This window comes from Camelina sativa, chromosome 12, assembly GCF_000633955.1.
Source record: "Camelina sativa cultivar DH55 chromosome 12, Cs, whole genome shotgun sequence".
Lineage (NCBI taxonomy): Eukaryota > Viridiplantae > Streptophyta > Magnoliopsida > Brassicales > Brassicaceae > Camelina > Camelina sativa.
Window position 1 is genome coordinate 2837874 of NC_025696.1, and position 16750 is coordinate 2854623.

The 16750-nt window shown below is 32.4% G+C and overlaps 4 protein-coding genes across 5 annotated transcripts; 2 read left to right on the forward strand and 2 right to left on the reverse strand.

Annotated features, from left to right (window-relative positions):
• On the forward strand, positions 86-1246 carry LOC104729752 (30S ribosomal protein S16-1, chloroplastic; the record flags this gene model as incomplete). Its single annotated transcript, XM_010448749.2, is given in 3 exon segments — positions 86-219; positions 306-351; positions 921-1246. Coding segments are annotated over 3 exon segments (342 nt in total). The 3' UTR covers positions 1084-1246.
• On the forward strand, positions 2824-5643 carry LOC104729753 (BEL1-like homeodomain protein 6). Of its 2 annotated transcripts, XM_010448750.2 has the most exons (5): positions 2824-3307; positions 3532-4253; positions 4383-4750; positions 4829-4889; positions 4980-5483. In XM_010448750.2, exons 2-5 carry the CDS (start codon positions 3615-3617, stop codon positions 5481-5483), a joined length of 1572 nt encoding a protein of 523 aa, XP_010447052.1. In that variant the 5' UTR covers positions 2824-3307; positions 3532-3614. The 2 variants fall into 2 exon arrangements, with proteins under 2 accessions (XP_010447052.1, XP_019089823.1); XM_019234278.1 differs by lacking the exon at positions 2824-3307 and having other exon boundaries at positions 3615-4253; positions 4980-5643.
• Positions 5789-6825, reverse strand: LOC109128210. Its single transcript, XM_019234279.1, has 3 exons — positions 6619-6825; positions 6222-6268; positions 5789-6070 (listed from the first exon to the last, which is right to left on the reverse strand). Exons 1-3 carry the CDS (start codon positions 6698-6700, stop codon positions 5951-5953), a joined length of 249 nt encoding a protein of 82 aa, XP_019089824.1. The 5' UTR covers positions 6701-6825; the 3' UTR covers positions 5789-5950.
• Positions 13211-14449, reverse strand: LOC104729754 (bZIP transcription factor 11-like). The gene has a single exon (XM_010448751.2). It carries the CDS (start codon positions 13968-13970, stop codon positions 13497-13499), a length of 474 nt encoding a protein of 157 aa, XP_010447053.1. The 5' UTR covers positions 13971-14449; the 3' UTR covers positions 13211-13496.

A 16750-nucleotide genomic window follows, 5' to 3' on the forward strand; every position in this document is an offset into this window, starting at 1 on the left:
AGGGGCAAACAGCAAAAAAAAAAAAAAAAAACCATAGCTTATAAACCTTTGCTTATCTTCTTCTTCTCCATCCTCAAAGCAGAAAAATGACGGTGAAGATAAGGCTCGCGCGTTTCGGTTGTAAACACAGACCCTTTTATCGGGTAGTTGTCGCCGATGAGAAATCTCGGAGGGACGGCAAGCAAATCGAGGTTATTGGGTTTTATGACCCTCTCCAAGGTTCGTCTCTTCTCCTTCTCCTCTTGTCTTCACTTCTCTGAAAATTCAACACTTACATTAATTTGCTTGTACCTCATCCTCCTCAGGGAAAGAAGATGCCAACAGAGTGAGCCTCAAATTCGACAGGGTCAAGTATGCTTTTTTTTTTTTTCTATATATCTTCACATTCCTCTTTGCGTGTATAATTGATACTAGTTAGATGTTGAAACTCATGATTGTGTTTAGTAGTACTGTAACACTAAAGAGTTACTCGACATTATCCATTTGATTTTTCCTCATGGGAACCCCAAAAAAACACTTTCGTTATGTGGCATTATGAACAAGTTCCTAACCTGATTAGATGAAACAGATTAATTGACTGGTTTACTTGGATTTGTTATAACTTATGTGATAAATTGAGATGCTTTGTGTTGGTTCTATGTGTGTCCGGAGCTCTATTTGCATAAAGGTCTAATCTTTAATTCTTTTGCTTCCTCTTGGTCCTGTTTCTACATTCACTAGGACTAGGAGTGTTTCTGTTTTTCTTTAACAATATAACTCTCTAGCCATTGAAAACATTTGCTTGTATGATTGTTTTGATTACACTACTCTAAAAGTCTAAATCCACTCAGTTCCTTGTAACTTGTAACTGAGCTTCAAATGCACAGCTGTTTGAAAGAAATTGATTTTCATTTTCACACATGCTACTCTGAATGATGCAGGTACTGGTTATCAGTTGGAGCTCAACCAACAGACTCAGTCGAAAACATGCTTTTCAGGGCAGGTCTGATTCCCCCGAAGTCCATGGTTGTTAAAGGTTCAAAAAATGGACAGCAATCTACTAGCCAGCATGTTTCACCCATTACAGGTGAAATCTTGAACTAGGTGTGTGTTTTCTCTAATGAGCTGAGAGAGAGAGAGAGAAAGAGAGCTTTTGTGTTGTTTATGCAGTTGATGTAATGCCTTCATTTGGTTTTCAGACTTTTGTGTATTTGAGTATTGGACCTGTTGAATTCTGAATATGAGCATGCCTTTGTTTCATCAACAACTCTTAACTTCAGGCTTAATGGGCTTTCGTAAGAGGCCCATATTTTTCAGAAATTGTGTTCATTCTCAATATCTAGATTGTGGGCTAAAGACAGGAATTATTTATCTTCTAGCGTGAATATGATGTAGCTGTTGCACATTAGAACCTCGTTCTCACCTTTTATCTTTTACTTTTTTACATGGTAGTTATATAGTTTCATTCATCACGAAAATAGTTACGTATATATATATATATATATATATATTCTCATACAGGTGTGACACTCCTTACTGTATATTTCTTCAAAATCTCATTTCATCTTATTTGGACTTAAAACTTGCCAAAATGTGTTTGTATAGTCTAGATATTTTCTTTGGTTTGTATTAGCCAAAAGATGGTTATAGTTATGAAAAAGGGATGTGTCTTGGAGACATTATACAGCTATATTGGGCCAACAATATCTCTCGCTTCGTATCCCATTAGATTCTCTCTCTCTCTCTTTCTTGGTTCAGAGATGTTCATTGTTCGCATTATTACGGCATCTCTGGCTCTGACCCTCTTGCTGCAACATCTGTCCCAATTCAGACAACTTTTCTATAATTTTCATTCTACGCCTACTATTTTATACTTCTTAAAAATTCAACCCTCAACTTCCTAACTATATCTAAGTCATCCTCATTATGGTTAGTGTTGATGCTCTCAAGTTTCAAGCCATGGAACTAACTATCCTAGTATCCTGTCGGCGTCTACTTAGTACTGCAAAAACTGAACTAGATAAACTTAAACACCTATAAAGATTTTAGTTGTTACCAAAGTTAGGACTATATAGACTTCAATCAAGCAAGAAAGTGAATGCTTAAAAACTAGAAGCATTTGAAAGAAAAAGTACTAATCCATAAATACCTAAAAAAATCGTCTCCAGGAAAAGACAAAACTCAGTGGGGGAAAACGAGCACTTATGGTGTTTACAAAAATAATATAAAAGAAGAAAAAAGTTGTGCTTGTTATTTCTTGGGACCCCTTATTTCTTTTTTGATAGTTGTATGCAACTGTTAGCGCCTCTGGACGACCAGAGTCCACGAATGTATAATCAGATGATAGCCAAAATAAAATAAAAAAGTATGAAAGAAATTTATAAAGAAAAGTAAGAAGAAACAATCATGGCTTGGCTTACTTAAAAAGTAAAGCAGCTTAATAATACTAAACATACAGACTATAGTCATTGTGTACATTACTAATAATAACTTAATGAACTATTAGTCAGAAACCAATTTGCTAATAATAACTTCATCCAAATATTGCTACAATCTATTCACATGCATGTTTATTTCGAGTATGCTATTATTATAAGAACCAAAACTAGAGATGAATGTGTCCTTTAAATCTTTTTTACGAATTAGTAGTATCTTTGTACTTTTCAACTTAAGTAAAGAAAAATAGAATTTTGAACAAAATGTGACTAAATGGTAGATATTGATTTAAAACGTTATTAGAGAGAGATAAGGATTAGGTTAAGGATTGGGAGAAGGATGAAGAGAGGGGTTTAGGTCGACCAACTGGTTGTTAAGGATAGAAACTCCTTAACCATACATTTATATATAACATTTTCACAATAATTGTCATCTCTTTACCAAAGACTTAACTCCAAGAATCAACAAGCACTAAGCAAGAAGAAGCAGGAGGTTCAAGCACCAACTAGATATATTATGGCTTTCTGAAGCAATCAATATCTTCAGACAAACAAAAAGTTTTTATTTGATTTTTTCTTCCCTCTTTCTTTTTATATTAAATAAGAAATATATTTTACAATCTTTTTTCCATTCCTTTTTATTTTTTTTCTCTGGAGAGGAAGGAGAGAATGATATGGGTCTTTCACGTGTGACATTGATGAGATGATGAATTCAAATCATATTTCATTTGAACAAGAAGGAAAAAAAACAGCAGCATAACCTTTGATTTCTTTCTCTGAACATTTCTTTTGAAGAAGCAAACAAAATATTTTCAGATTTTTGTAAATCTTTTTCAAGATTTGGTTTGGTCTCTCTTTCAACAATTCATAAGAAGCAGCAGTTTGGTCTCAAGGTAGTTTTGCTAACCTGTCTTTATTGTCTTCTTCTTTTTTGTCTATGAATTTTGCTTTCATCTCCATAATTGCATGCATAAGCAATTCAAGACATGATCAAATCTTCACATGTTTCTGTATCCTGCTCTGTTTCGACTTTAATTTCAATCCTTTCCTCTTCTAGTTAAGTTCTAATTATAACAATGATTGTAAGCTCAAGCTTGTGTTAATCTGAATTTTCCAGGCTGCTGCTAAGTCTATGACCTGATCATAGGACTATGTAAACTCAATTGAGCCAAGAAAGTCCAACTCCATTGATACATTTCGATGGAGAATTATCCGGAAACACAGTTTCTACCGGGAAATGCAATGATCCACATGAACGCTACAGTTTCTTACTCACAGGAATTAGCCAGTAGAGAAAGAACTGAAGCTAACAACAATGTCTCAGCCTCACAAGAGAGATCAAGATTTGGTCAAGTTTCGCAAATGCAGGACGTTGATCAAGATTTCGGTTCTTGGAGAGATCAAGCGAGTGACAGGAACGGTTTCCAGCTAATGAACACGATGGCGCATCTTCATACCGGTCAGGGATTGTCCCTTAGCCTTGGCTCACAGATTCATCCTGGAATCCATCAAAGTATGGCGCCAAGAGCCGAGCATTTCAGAGGCAATGAGTATGCAGTACAGAGCTTTCCTGGAGGGAATCAGAACTTGGATGTTGTGAGAACAATTAATCCAAACTCAAAGTATCTCAAGGCGGCTCAACAGCTTCTTGATGAGGCTGTTAATGTAAGGAAAGCTCTGAAGCAGTTTCAAGCAGAGGGAGATAAGAACAACGAGAAGCCTCATGAAACGGATCAGAACACTCAAGACTCGAACACGAATCCTCCCGCTGAAATATCTCAATCTGAGAGACAAGAAATGCAGAGCAAGTTGACAAAACTCTTGTCAATGTTGGATGAGGTAATGACTTGGAGCCTTATCTTCGTAATTTGATCATGTCATAGTTACATTTTTGGATTGAACCATTTGGTACTATATGATATGTTGGATATATAAAAATGTGATATTTTGTATTTGATTTTGGTAAAGGTGGATAGAAGATATAAGCAATATTACCAGCAGATGCAGATAGTTGTATCCTCGTTCGATGTGATAGCAGGTTATGGAGCGGCTAAGCCATACACAGCACTCGCCCTTCAGACCATTTCTCGCCATTTCCGTAGCCTAAGGGATGCGATATCAGGACAAATCCTCGTGATACGTAAGTGCCTTGGGGAACAACAAGATGGATCAGATGGGAAAAGAGTTGGGATAATAAGCAGACTTAAGTACGTTGATCAACATTTAAGACAACAAAGAGGTTTTATGCAACCTCAAGCTTGGAGGCCTCAACGTGGTCTACCTGAAAACTCTGTTTTGATTCTTCGTGCTTGGCTCTTTGAGCATTTTCTCCACCCGTAAGTCTCTTCTGTATCTTATCTACACGCAGATTTTTCATTAAAAAAATGCTGATTTGTTTTTGTAAACATGAATAGTTACCCAAAGGACTCTGATAAGATCATGCTAGCAAGGCAAACGGGCTTGAGTCGCGGTCAGGTAACATATGTTTTGTTTGAAGAGTGTTTTATTTTCTCATAGTCATGTAGTTTATTTTTTTATTGTTATGTGTTGTTATGTTTGTAAAAGGTTTCAAACTGGTTTATAAATGCGCGTGTGCGTTTATGGAAGCCAATGGTGGAGGAGATATACAAGGAGGAATTCACAGAGAATGATTCCAACTCGTCTTCCGAAAATACACCAAAAAGACTTGCTGCTGCTGACGATGATGAAGATCGAGATCAAGAGTTTTCACAAGACCAGACCAAACAGGACCATGGATATGGTGATGAAACTGGTGGCATGGTCCAAGGTAGTCAAATGGATGGTCGACGGTTCATGGCGGTTGAGCCTACATATCATGTGGCTGAGATGTCAAGATTGGGTCGTGGTGATGTTTCTCTGACTTTAGGGCTTCAAAACTCTAACGGACATGATAATGTTACGGTTATGTCTAGTGAGGCGTACAACAACTTTTCCGGGGTGGATATTTACGAGACTGCCATCCCGGGAGCCGAACTGGAGTATGTAAACCCCGGGAGTCGCCAGAACCGGATAAGTTCGTCCCAATTGGTACATGATTTTGTAGCTTGAAGAAGAAATTAAGCAATGGAGAGATTAATAAAGCGTAGGTGTTATATATGATCAGTATCAATTCTCTAGTGGGAGAAAGTTTGGTCAAGACAAAAATTTTACAAATATTTGTATAAAGAAAACATTCTTTTCTGCAAGAAATATAAGTGAGGTTAGGTCATTGGGACCAAACACAATATGGAAAATGCAATTTGAGATCAGCAAGAGATATAGACAATATCAAAGTGTAGTCAAAATATTGCACTATTCAAAATTACGTTCGTATGTGATAGCAAAGACTATATAATGATTTACTAGATAATATATAGACGTTAAAAAAGAAGACAACAAATATATCTTCAAACTTATATGATATTAAGATGATCATTCAAACTTATTGCAATGTTAGTCTTTAGGTATACATATATTATACATCTCATAAACCCGGAATCTATATAGTGGTAGCTAGTGGATCGGCGATATGATGATCAGTTGGGAATAAGCTTGAAAGGAGGCCTCACGAACTTATGTTTGGGACTGAACTGTCCATAGTCTTTTGTATTCATTCTCAGAATTCTCTCATGTTCATGTATTCTTCTTTCCACCACCTGTCCACATATTTAAACTTAATTTGTTCAACCAAAACGTAACGTAGAACCCTAATCGAATCTTACTGAATTTGTTGAATTTCCAATTATTCATCACCCTATACAACGCACGTTAGTTGTGGCAACTTTATTTGGGGTTAAAACGACTAACCTCGGGATGACTTGATTCTTGGTCATAGATTAGGATTGATGATCGGCCTACACAACAAAACAGCTTCTTAAGCCTATCTTTTATATTTGTTATCCAAGAGTAATTCACTCCAAATAACATACTATGTCGGTAAATTCTATTTTTAGAAAGTCAGTTTTACAGCTATGATAGTTGTATATATTTATAGTTGTATATATTTACAATCGAAAATCTAGAAATTAGTCATTGAGTATCTCAGAAACACACATGTGCACCACAAGCTCTTATTAATGTTATTATCTTACTTTCTAAAAGATTGAGCAAGTAGTAGGAGGCACATGAGTTGCAGAGAAAAGCTGCAAACAAATGAATATATATATATGTAGATTGAGTGAGAGAGAGAGAATGAGAAACAAACCTGCAGAAGAGAGAGCAAACGATGAAACTGAAACAAGGAGAAAGATGAGACTTAGTTTCTTCAACAATGGTAATAAACCCATATCTTCTTCTCCCTTTCAGTTTTTCTCCTTGAGAACGCAAAGTTTGTATGTAAGTGTTTATGCGTGTCTTGTGTATTTCGATATACCTTTTCAAAAAAACAGAGAGCCCTTATGCGTTTGGTATATATCACTACATATATATAATCTCTAAAGAAATAACACCATTACAAGTTAATTTTCTTAAAAAAACTACCATTACAAAAGTGGATTGATCCATCATTTAATTAATGTAAATAAGTATCTCTTAATGCTTTTAATTAATTTATTATTCATGAAAGAAAAATGGTGGGATTGGAAAAAAAGTTGGAAGGAGACCACTTTCCTATTGTTGGTCACAATAAGTCTAAAGAAGTTGTTAGTGGCTTTATTGTTTAATTGGAGATAGAAAACAATCATAACCCTTATAATGATAGAATCCTTTAAGACTAGGTATTCAATATCGGTCATAGTTCTTATTACTATCCTCCATTTCAGAGACATCTGCTATATATATATATAACTGTTGTGTTAATTCAAATTAACCAATCATATCGTAATAAATTCGTACGTAGTATATATAATTGAAGAAGAACGAAAAATTTCACAAAATACTTAAATAGATTGCTGCTGATTGAGATTATGGAAAAGAGAACAAATTAAGTGGCGAAGACTTTTAAACTTTGCTTCAATGGAGCTGATTCGTCACACAATAAATAACGTAAATGGATTGCTGATTAATTGAGATTATGGAAAGAGAACAAAGTTGTTTGAACTTTGCTTTAATGAACTGATTCGTCTCTATATTTAATTAATGTTATTATCTTATGGTTTCCCTTAAAAAGAGATGTAAAGATGATTTAAGTGGATGATGACCTTACTCTCACTCTGTTTTATTCAAAAACTAAACTCTGTTTTTTTTAAATAGCGTATTTAACTCTGTTTTTTTAATTATCATTGGTCAAAACTTTTGTTCTTTGGTCGCATATTAAATTAGCATATTTTTAAAAAATTTATCTTAAAGATAGTATTCCCTCTATTTCTCTATTTCACAAAAAATGTCATTTTACACTTTTTCACAAACATTGTCACTTTACATTTCTAATGTAATTTTTTACACCAAATTTCTTATTTTACCCTCAACCTAAAGTTTTTTTATTAAATTTAAATGATTAATTACTCATTAAATAAAGACATATATATGTATAATTCAAGTTTTTCTTCATTTGTGTGCAATGTGTCAAAATGACACTCTTTGTGAGTCAGAGAAAATATAATTTATCGTGTTAAATATCACAATATACAGTATATATATCATTTTTTTCAACCACAATATATCTTTTTTCTTTCAAAAATTATGATCAATGTACACCTCTTGGACCGACTAAACTCCTTATATGGCCCATAGGTTGTTTATGCCTCGGGCCTATGTTTTGACTTTTGAGGCTTTATAATATATTAATATCCGTGGGCTTATTTATAAGAGGCTGGTCATTTCAATTAATTTGCTTCGCCTTCTAAGCGTAGACAGAAACTGGTAGTTTGTGCTAATCAGATGTTTATACAACCACCAAAATAAAAGTTTTTGAGACTTAAAAAGCTTTTTTATTAGGTATCCTTTCTAAGAACTAGAAGTTAGAGTTTGGTGTAGGGTATATGAAGAATTAATATTAACATATCGCAAAAGTACATTTATATTAACATATCTTGATCGTAGACTCGATGAACCATGAGGAATTAATTACACATGCAAATTAAACTGGAAGTGATTATCGGCTATGACTTATAATAACTTCCTCGTGCATAAATGTAATTTTTCTTAATAAACTATTATATATTATCCGAATGATAGTGATTTCAGATGGACTAACATACATAGCCGCCCCTGCTTTTCTCTTGTCTCGTCATGTAATTTGTTTACAGCGTTTTGAATATTAATACTTATAGTTCATTTATAAAGACTTTTTACTCCTATCGTAGTCATTATTCTTTATTTATTTTCAATAATACTGAAACATGTTTATAAGATTTCACATCACACAAGTTCACGAAGAAGATGTTCTCTTTAAAATTGTTATGTTCCAAGCGATTTCTTTTTAAAGAAAATTAAAGATAGAGAGACGGATTAACCACTACTGTTATCGCGCTCAGGTTTGGAACTTTTTTTTCTGTATATATAAAACAAAAATATATTTTTAGTCACGGATCAATTAAAATTTATGAATCCAAAGTCTGAATCTTCTTCTGTTCAAAAGAAAAGATTACTTTAAAGTTTTGTCATAACTCGTCTTTTAATTATGATTTGATTTCTTAACTTTACGAATAATGTGATGATTATACATAATTACCTTTCTCTCTTAGTTGGTCAGTACCCAAAAAAAACAATGGAAGGAGAAAATTAAAGAAAGAACGAAAGATACTTGCCAGTTGGGATAGAACTTATCAGTCTTTGTTAATGTAAAAAATAGTTATAAGATAGTAATTCTTATATATATATATATATATATATCTCAGTGGAGTTGCAAAGATAATGATCAATATATAAGTCCTCTCTGAACATAGTGAAATAGCAAACTGATTGTTAAATGATGAGAGATGTGGAAATCTACGTACATAATATTAGTTGAGACGTTATTAAATGGTGGTATATTTGATCGTTTAACACAGAAACAAAAATTAATATACAGTATACATTACTGGACTTGAATTGAGCAGCAAATTATAAAATCAGAGAAACTACATATTAACATGAGAGTATTAAAGACAGATACGTACGTGTATACAGATTACTAGACAGATTTGCACTATAAATTGACTATAAACATTCTCCTTCACGATTATAAACTTTTAGTTTGAAGGAATAAAGCAGATGTAGAATATAGGCCGTACGTCTAAAGTAGTGGTATTCATAATATGATGTAACAAAATGGAGAATCCGAAAATCGTAAAGAAAGCCAAAAAAAAAAAAGTGTATAATTTTGTTTTCCAACGTCTACGTACCACTGATTTAAATTAAGCCATATATGCCTCCTTCTTGCTTATTGTTTTTATATCTTAACTAAAACAAATCTTTTTCCTCATTTTAAATTAATCTTTCCATAGATATATTTTACATGCTATGCAGCAATTAACCATTCATAATTCTAACATATTAAACTTATAAAAGTACGTAACATTAATAAGTTTGTATGTCATATATCCAAGTTTAAATCCGGATTATAATAAATTGACAATACTATATATCAGAACAACTCTATAGATTTTATACATTTCATAAAGTTAAAATATATATAAAATATTTGCATTTGGCTGCCAAAGTCTAGATTTTTCTTAACTCTTTTGTTTGCTTTGAACCCTTTTTTAGGCTTTAGAGTAAGAAAAGCACCGACTTCTTCCCATTATTGGCTGCTAGATGGGTATATATAGTCTTTTATTTTGTTTTTGGAGGCTTTTTAAATTACACTGTGGGTTGTGGTCCTTGTTTTTCTTTCCCAATATTGAATATATTAATTAAACGTATAAGCATGTATAATGAGTTTAGCTAATACTAACATATGAATTATAATTAAGAGTATTAAGTTCATCAAAAACTATACAAGGTGTAGAATTTTTTGGTATGATATATGACAAGATTTAAATTAATTAGCTTATAACAAAAGTGTTCATAGCTACAACACACAAATCAGTCAAAAGGATATGAACCTTCCAAGAGACACAACGATATTCCAATTGACGGGATACCAAATTTCGTTATTTATATATACTACATTATTACGTATTTATTTCGCATCATTGTTAATCCGTATAATGTTCGCATGCTTTTGAGTATATGCGTAAGAGCCAATATGCAAAAAAAGCAAATGTACCAAGGGTTAAGAACTTCATTGGTCTTAAAAATACATATATTTAAGGGATGATGATGTCTTTTAAATCACCTTCGTAACATGTTTTGAAATTATGGTCAATTGTTGTGGCTTATTAGAGAGGACTAATCAAAATTGGGAAAGTCGCTTACGGAACTCTAATGACATTTCTACCCTAATTTAACATATTAGTATTGTTTTAGATATAACGACAAACTATGATTGTGACAACCTTAAAGACCTTTACATGTTACGTGGGAATACAAAAGAAATGTGATACTAGCAGACAAAACATTACCTTCGTTTAAACTTAAATTTGTTTTTTGGTTTTTTGCCTCCTTTTGTGTAACGATTAGACTCTAATCGTTTGACACTTTGACTAAAGCTCTTATTTTCTTTCTTTTGATCTAAGGGAATCTTCAAGAATATCCGCAAACATTCGTGTAAAGTATTTGGTGTATGTTATATGTATAATCTACGTGGATCGAAATGAAGATGTTCGACATATTCTAATTTCAGCCGTTGTATGGAATCGCTAAATAATGGTGAATGTACAAAATGCTAGTGTTTTCCGGGTTTGAATAAAGAAGGTTATGGAGTTTTCAAATGCCTTTGTGGGATTATAGTAGAGTAACCCAACCCACAATCTATGTTACGAAATGCCATTATGGATTGCAGTTCGACCATGACCGTCTTGTGGCTTCTTTGTTTCTCTCCAACCTTCTCGATGATCATAGCATGGTTTACGTACGTCATGCAGAAGATCTTAACGTTGTTGGTAAATTTATTTTTAGATTTCGTAAAGAGATTATATCAGTTTCTATATTTATAGGCTATTCTTTTCAAATTATAATATAGATCATCATTTCATTTTCATATTATAAATTAATAATAATAATATATCCTCTTATATAACGAGAAGAATCTTTATTATATATGTTGTACATAAACCGACTAATTACCAATTATGTTTGTTCAGGTAGCTAGATCTATAGGAGAACGAATGTTATAAAATCATTTACTTAGGCGATCTACTATTTAAGGCTTAAATCATCATGTGTTTTTAGGTCTAAGTACCGGCAAATATTGTTCCCTGCACATGACAATTTTGCCATAATTGATTACGACTTCCAAATTATTATGTTTTTCTAATATTGTAATCGCGGTTATTATAAAAGGTGCATTTGGTATGGAAGATAATGATTTTTTTTCGAACAAATATATATATAATAGGGTTGTAAAACCCCAAATTCACAATTATTTATCATCATAGTGTTTTCTTTTTCTTTTGTAAATTAACATATCCACCGTATGGTCATTTAGTGCATATAATCTTAGTATAAATGGTTTTCTAGATCAAAACACATAAGATGCCTTTTTATAATCTCTCGAGACTCGACACATGCACGATATTCTCAAGAAGGAATACTAAACTTGAAATAAAGGTTGAAAATTTGCAATATAATTATCAAATAGAAGACTCCTTTATATATAAAATAATAAAAAGAGGCTTCTATGAGTAATATTCATGAATGAACCATCCGTGATCAATGGATATAAAACAAAACCATGCAGCATCCAAAAGTATAATTCTGCCAAAAGGGTAGAATAGGATTCCCCATTATTATTCACGATGTAATATAACCATTATTTTTGTGTACTGGTGTGTGGATCTAATGGTGATAAACGATCTTTGAACAACAACAACAGCAACAACAACAACAACAAGAAATACGAGATAAGAAAATCAATTAAAAGACGAGATGTGTAAAAAAGCAAAGAATACAGGAGACTAGAATTTCACCTATAACTCTAAAAGTCTAGTACAATTTGAACCTCTTAAATTCACTAGAAATAAGATTAAAACATTTTTATTAGAATCTGCACAATTTGATTTCTTATTTTGTGTGATTTTCTGACTTCGGAGATTTTAATATTCTTGTCTAATATGTTATATATTTTCCAGATAGAAAAATTAGATTTCTTATTATTACAACATTTACCTAAGAACCCTCAATTCACCTAGATTCTCCGATTCTTAAAAGTTTTGGATTTTGTAAGTCTTCTTAAGAATATCTCCAAATTCACCAAACTATTACTACTTTTTTTTTTCTTAAGAACTTACACTCATTATCATGGCGATATCCACACTCTTTAGTGATCTAGATTTTTTTTTTTCTTTTCTTTTGGACATCAAGGTACTATATATTATTTCAGAGTTGAAAATTTATAATAAGAAAATAATGAAGGTTTATTTTTCAAGTGAGAAGACAAAGATGTTCCCACATGCAATTTTATCATATGATTTATCATCTAATATTTGATTGGCATGAATCATGATTATATAGAGAGTCCAACAGTGGCGGAGGCAGCTTATAACTATATGGGTCAATTGACTCTGGTGAATTTTTAAAATTAGCTGAAATTTTAAGAAAAAAATCAAATTGACCCCTATAAAATAGCATAATTGACCCTTATAAAATTTTTAAATAGCATAATTGATCCCAATAAATTGTTTTTGACCCTGATGTGCTGATTTCCTAGCTCCGCCACTGGAGTCCAAGTGATATTTTTGGTCTCTCCGGGCTACAATCTGACCACGAGTTTTTACCAAATTATATAAGTATATTTTACATTGATAATGAAAGTGTGAAGTCATTTACACTATTAGTATATGAATGGGATTAAAAATAAAATAAAACTAAGAAGCAGAGATTACAATATTAAGAAGACACTTTGTACTCATGCGGCAACAGAGCCTTTATTACAAACACACTCATAACGATGATGCTGAGGTTACCTAACGCCTAAAAACGTACCCCAAAACAAAATATTGAAACGGAAATAATCAAACAACAGACCCATTTTTATATAATAATAGATCTCTCTCTTTGGACATGTCTTTAACTCGGACAAAACAAAACGGTCCCTTCGAGGGTTTTTTTTTAGGTCCACATTTAATACAGTAAAGCATCAGAAGAAGCCATGAGAGGCTGGTTCATCATATAAGACATGTTCATCTGATTCACGAAGAAATCATCACACTCCAAACCAACCAGAGGGTTCGACGAACACATGCCGTTGTTGCTGTTGTTGTTACTGTCGAGGAACTCGATGATGTCGTTGAGAGATTGAAGCCTGTGGTTAAGTTCATCGAGCTGAGCTCTGAGAACAGAGTTCTCTGCTTCAACGGTCAGGTAGTGCTGCGTTGTGATGCTGACACTTGTCACGATCTCGTTGTTCTCTTTTTTAAGATGATTAACCTGAGCCGTTAGATCGTCGAGGAGCTTTTGTTTCTTCATCCTAGATCTCCTTGCAGATTCACGGTTTGAGAGCATCCGTTTACGTTTCCTCTGCTCCATGAGACTCTCCTCTGATCCTGACGACGACTGAATCGTCGACGAAGTTGTTCCCGACGACGACGATTCCATTTAGTAGTAACACACACACAGAGAACAAAACAAACAAAGGAAGCCTTATCTTACAAGAAGAGAGATCAAATATTACAAAATGGTTTTTTTTTTAGGGGAAACTAAAAACAGAACAGAGCAGAAACAGAACAGGACAGGACCCAGATGACGAAAAAAAAAGAAGAAGAAAGATTTGATGGAAACTAGGGTTATTTTGTTTGTAAATTATGCGTAAAGATTCAAGAAAATGATCATGAGACGTAGTAAAGCCAGTAAAGGAAGACAACAGAGAAAGATTGAACAAGATGGGTCCTGCGCCTGATTGTGGAATTTAACATAAACCCAGAGAGAAAGATCTCACTGAGTATAATCGGAGACATGTGTCTCAAACACCAAGAACTGCTGATTAAGCATCAATGTTTTTTTCCTTCTTTTTTTTTTTTTTTAACAAGCTGAGATCTTTAAGCTATGAAGAAAAAAAAAACGAAATCAGAAGAAGAAGGAAAGGAATTAAAAAGACGATATCTTCGAGAGAGAGAGAGAAGGAGAGAAGGGGAGAGAAGAGAAGAGAGGGGGGGGCTTTGAAATGGTTTAGGAGACATAAATTTATAGAAGAAAGAAACTTCAAGAAAAAGTGTTTTGTTAGTGCAACTTGATGATGGTAAGCGATACATTTGTTTGGATTCTATTCGGAGGAAGAAGATTCTTTACTTTATTTTTCCCCTAACTTCTTTTTTTTGTAAACATTTTTTTTCTTTTTTTTTACCCTACCTTTTTTTTTAATTATAAAGTAGTAGTGTCTACATTAAATCAGAGCAATACTTTATACAAGTACAAAATTACTTCTATATTAATTAAAAGTTAAGAATAAAATAGTAGTTTAGTTGAATTTATAAAATATTTTGAGCATTATTTACTCTACAGCATTATGTAATTGTCAATATGTAAAAGTAAATTATTTTATCAAACGATAAAATAAAATCATATATTAATGAATGATATACTATAAAATCATGCATTTATTATGATTTCTTAAAAATTGAAACATTCCAAAAAGGCTACACAAAAACTAAAAAAATGACCCCGCCTAAATATCTTCTTTCTTCGTTTAATAGTAACCGTGATTTCTTAGTAGGAAAGAAAAATAAAAGTACAGATTCTTTTTACAAAGAAGAAAGAATGCAGATGAAAAGTTTTCTTTGTTTGAAGGGAAAACAAATTTTGTCTTTGTTTATTACTATTCCTATTTGTTATCATAAAAAGTAAAAAATTATAAATCGAGAACTTTGTTGAATCTTCTTCGGTAAAATAGTAAGTCATATATTCATGTAAAGACAAAAACCAGAAAAAAAAAAAAGAAAAATTAAATAATAGTAGTGCGTATTGAGGACTATTAAAAAGAAAAAGAAAAAAAAAGCCAGAATTTGTCTGGAAAATCTATGAACACGATTATTTAAAAAATTAATTTACAACAAACAACACTAAATCTATGAACACCTTTATTTAAAAATGCAGTTTGCAAAAAAAAAATGTGAATAAAGAAATGAAAAAGCCTGAATAAAAAGGAATCTGTGCTTGGAGTAAAATGAGAAGAACATGTGTAAGTAGGCAGAGCACAAGAAGAAGAAGAAAAGGTTGAGAGGGACATGTGAGGTTGCGAAACCAACTCCTCCAGACTTAACACAGCTGTTTTCATTTCCTTTTTTCTTTTGTTCCCCCCAACTTAGTATTTTTTTTCCTAATTTTATTCTTTATTCTCCAATTTATTTTCAAATTATACGTATATTAATTTGTGTTACTTATTCAGATGCTGATCATAATATTTTTGAGGTCATCAAATTGATTTAGTTTTAAGGGCATGAAATTAACTTTGTTTTGTGTTGGAGATTATATTAAGGATTATTAAAAAAAGTCATTCAGGTACATGTAGAATAATTTAGTACTACTATATGCTTAATGTATTTCCACCGCCTAGTCGCAGACGTTATGGTGTTTCTCTTTTATTTATTTATAGTACAAAACTTAATTTACGATCAAAATATTTAACTTTTTTTTTTCTTTTTTTTTTTTTCAATTTCTCTTTAATATTTTGGGAAAGTGTGGAAGAGATCCACTGATCAAACCCACTTCCCAAAAACGATGCATGAATTTCACCACCAAACACATTCACTCAACATGCTTTTTAGTCTATATTTATAAATAAATCAAATCAGCATCGCAAAATTAGTAAAAAAAAATATTCTTACATGGTAAAATTAGTAACACACCAACAAATCTAATCATTAAAAAAAAGGCTATAAATGTTTGTTTTTCCTCTTACCAATACAAGCAAGAGGGTAAGAAACGTTAGACGTACGAATAAAAACGTATGTAAAATTCTAAATAACATCTAAATCCTTAAGAAAATGATAATTCGTAGCTTCTAATTTGTTCAACATTTTCTTTTAGATTTGCCACTAGCACAAAATCTTTCTGCTTACAAAACTAAACCGACATAATGTATATACCAATCCGCCACTCTCAAATCAGTTGATCGACATATACCAATCCGCTAAACCGACATATCATCGTCGTTAGTCTTATAATTTGTATTATCATTGATAATGATGTAACTCCAATGTCAACAAAACGTCTCTCCATAATCCTCAAAAAGGAATCTGAGGAAAGTACATGCGTGTGTGTCCATTTATTACACGTTCAAGGTTCACTTGATTACAATTTTGATTGACGTTTAAATTTGGATATTTTAATCGCCATAGTACAATTATTATTTTTACAGTGGCTACTGACCTTAGTAAAAC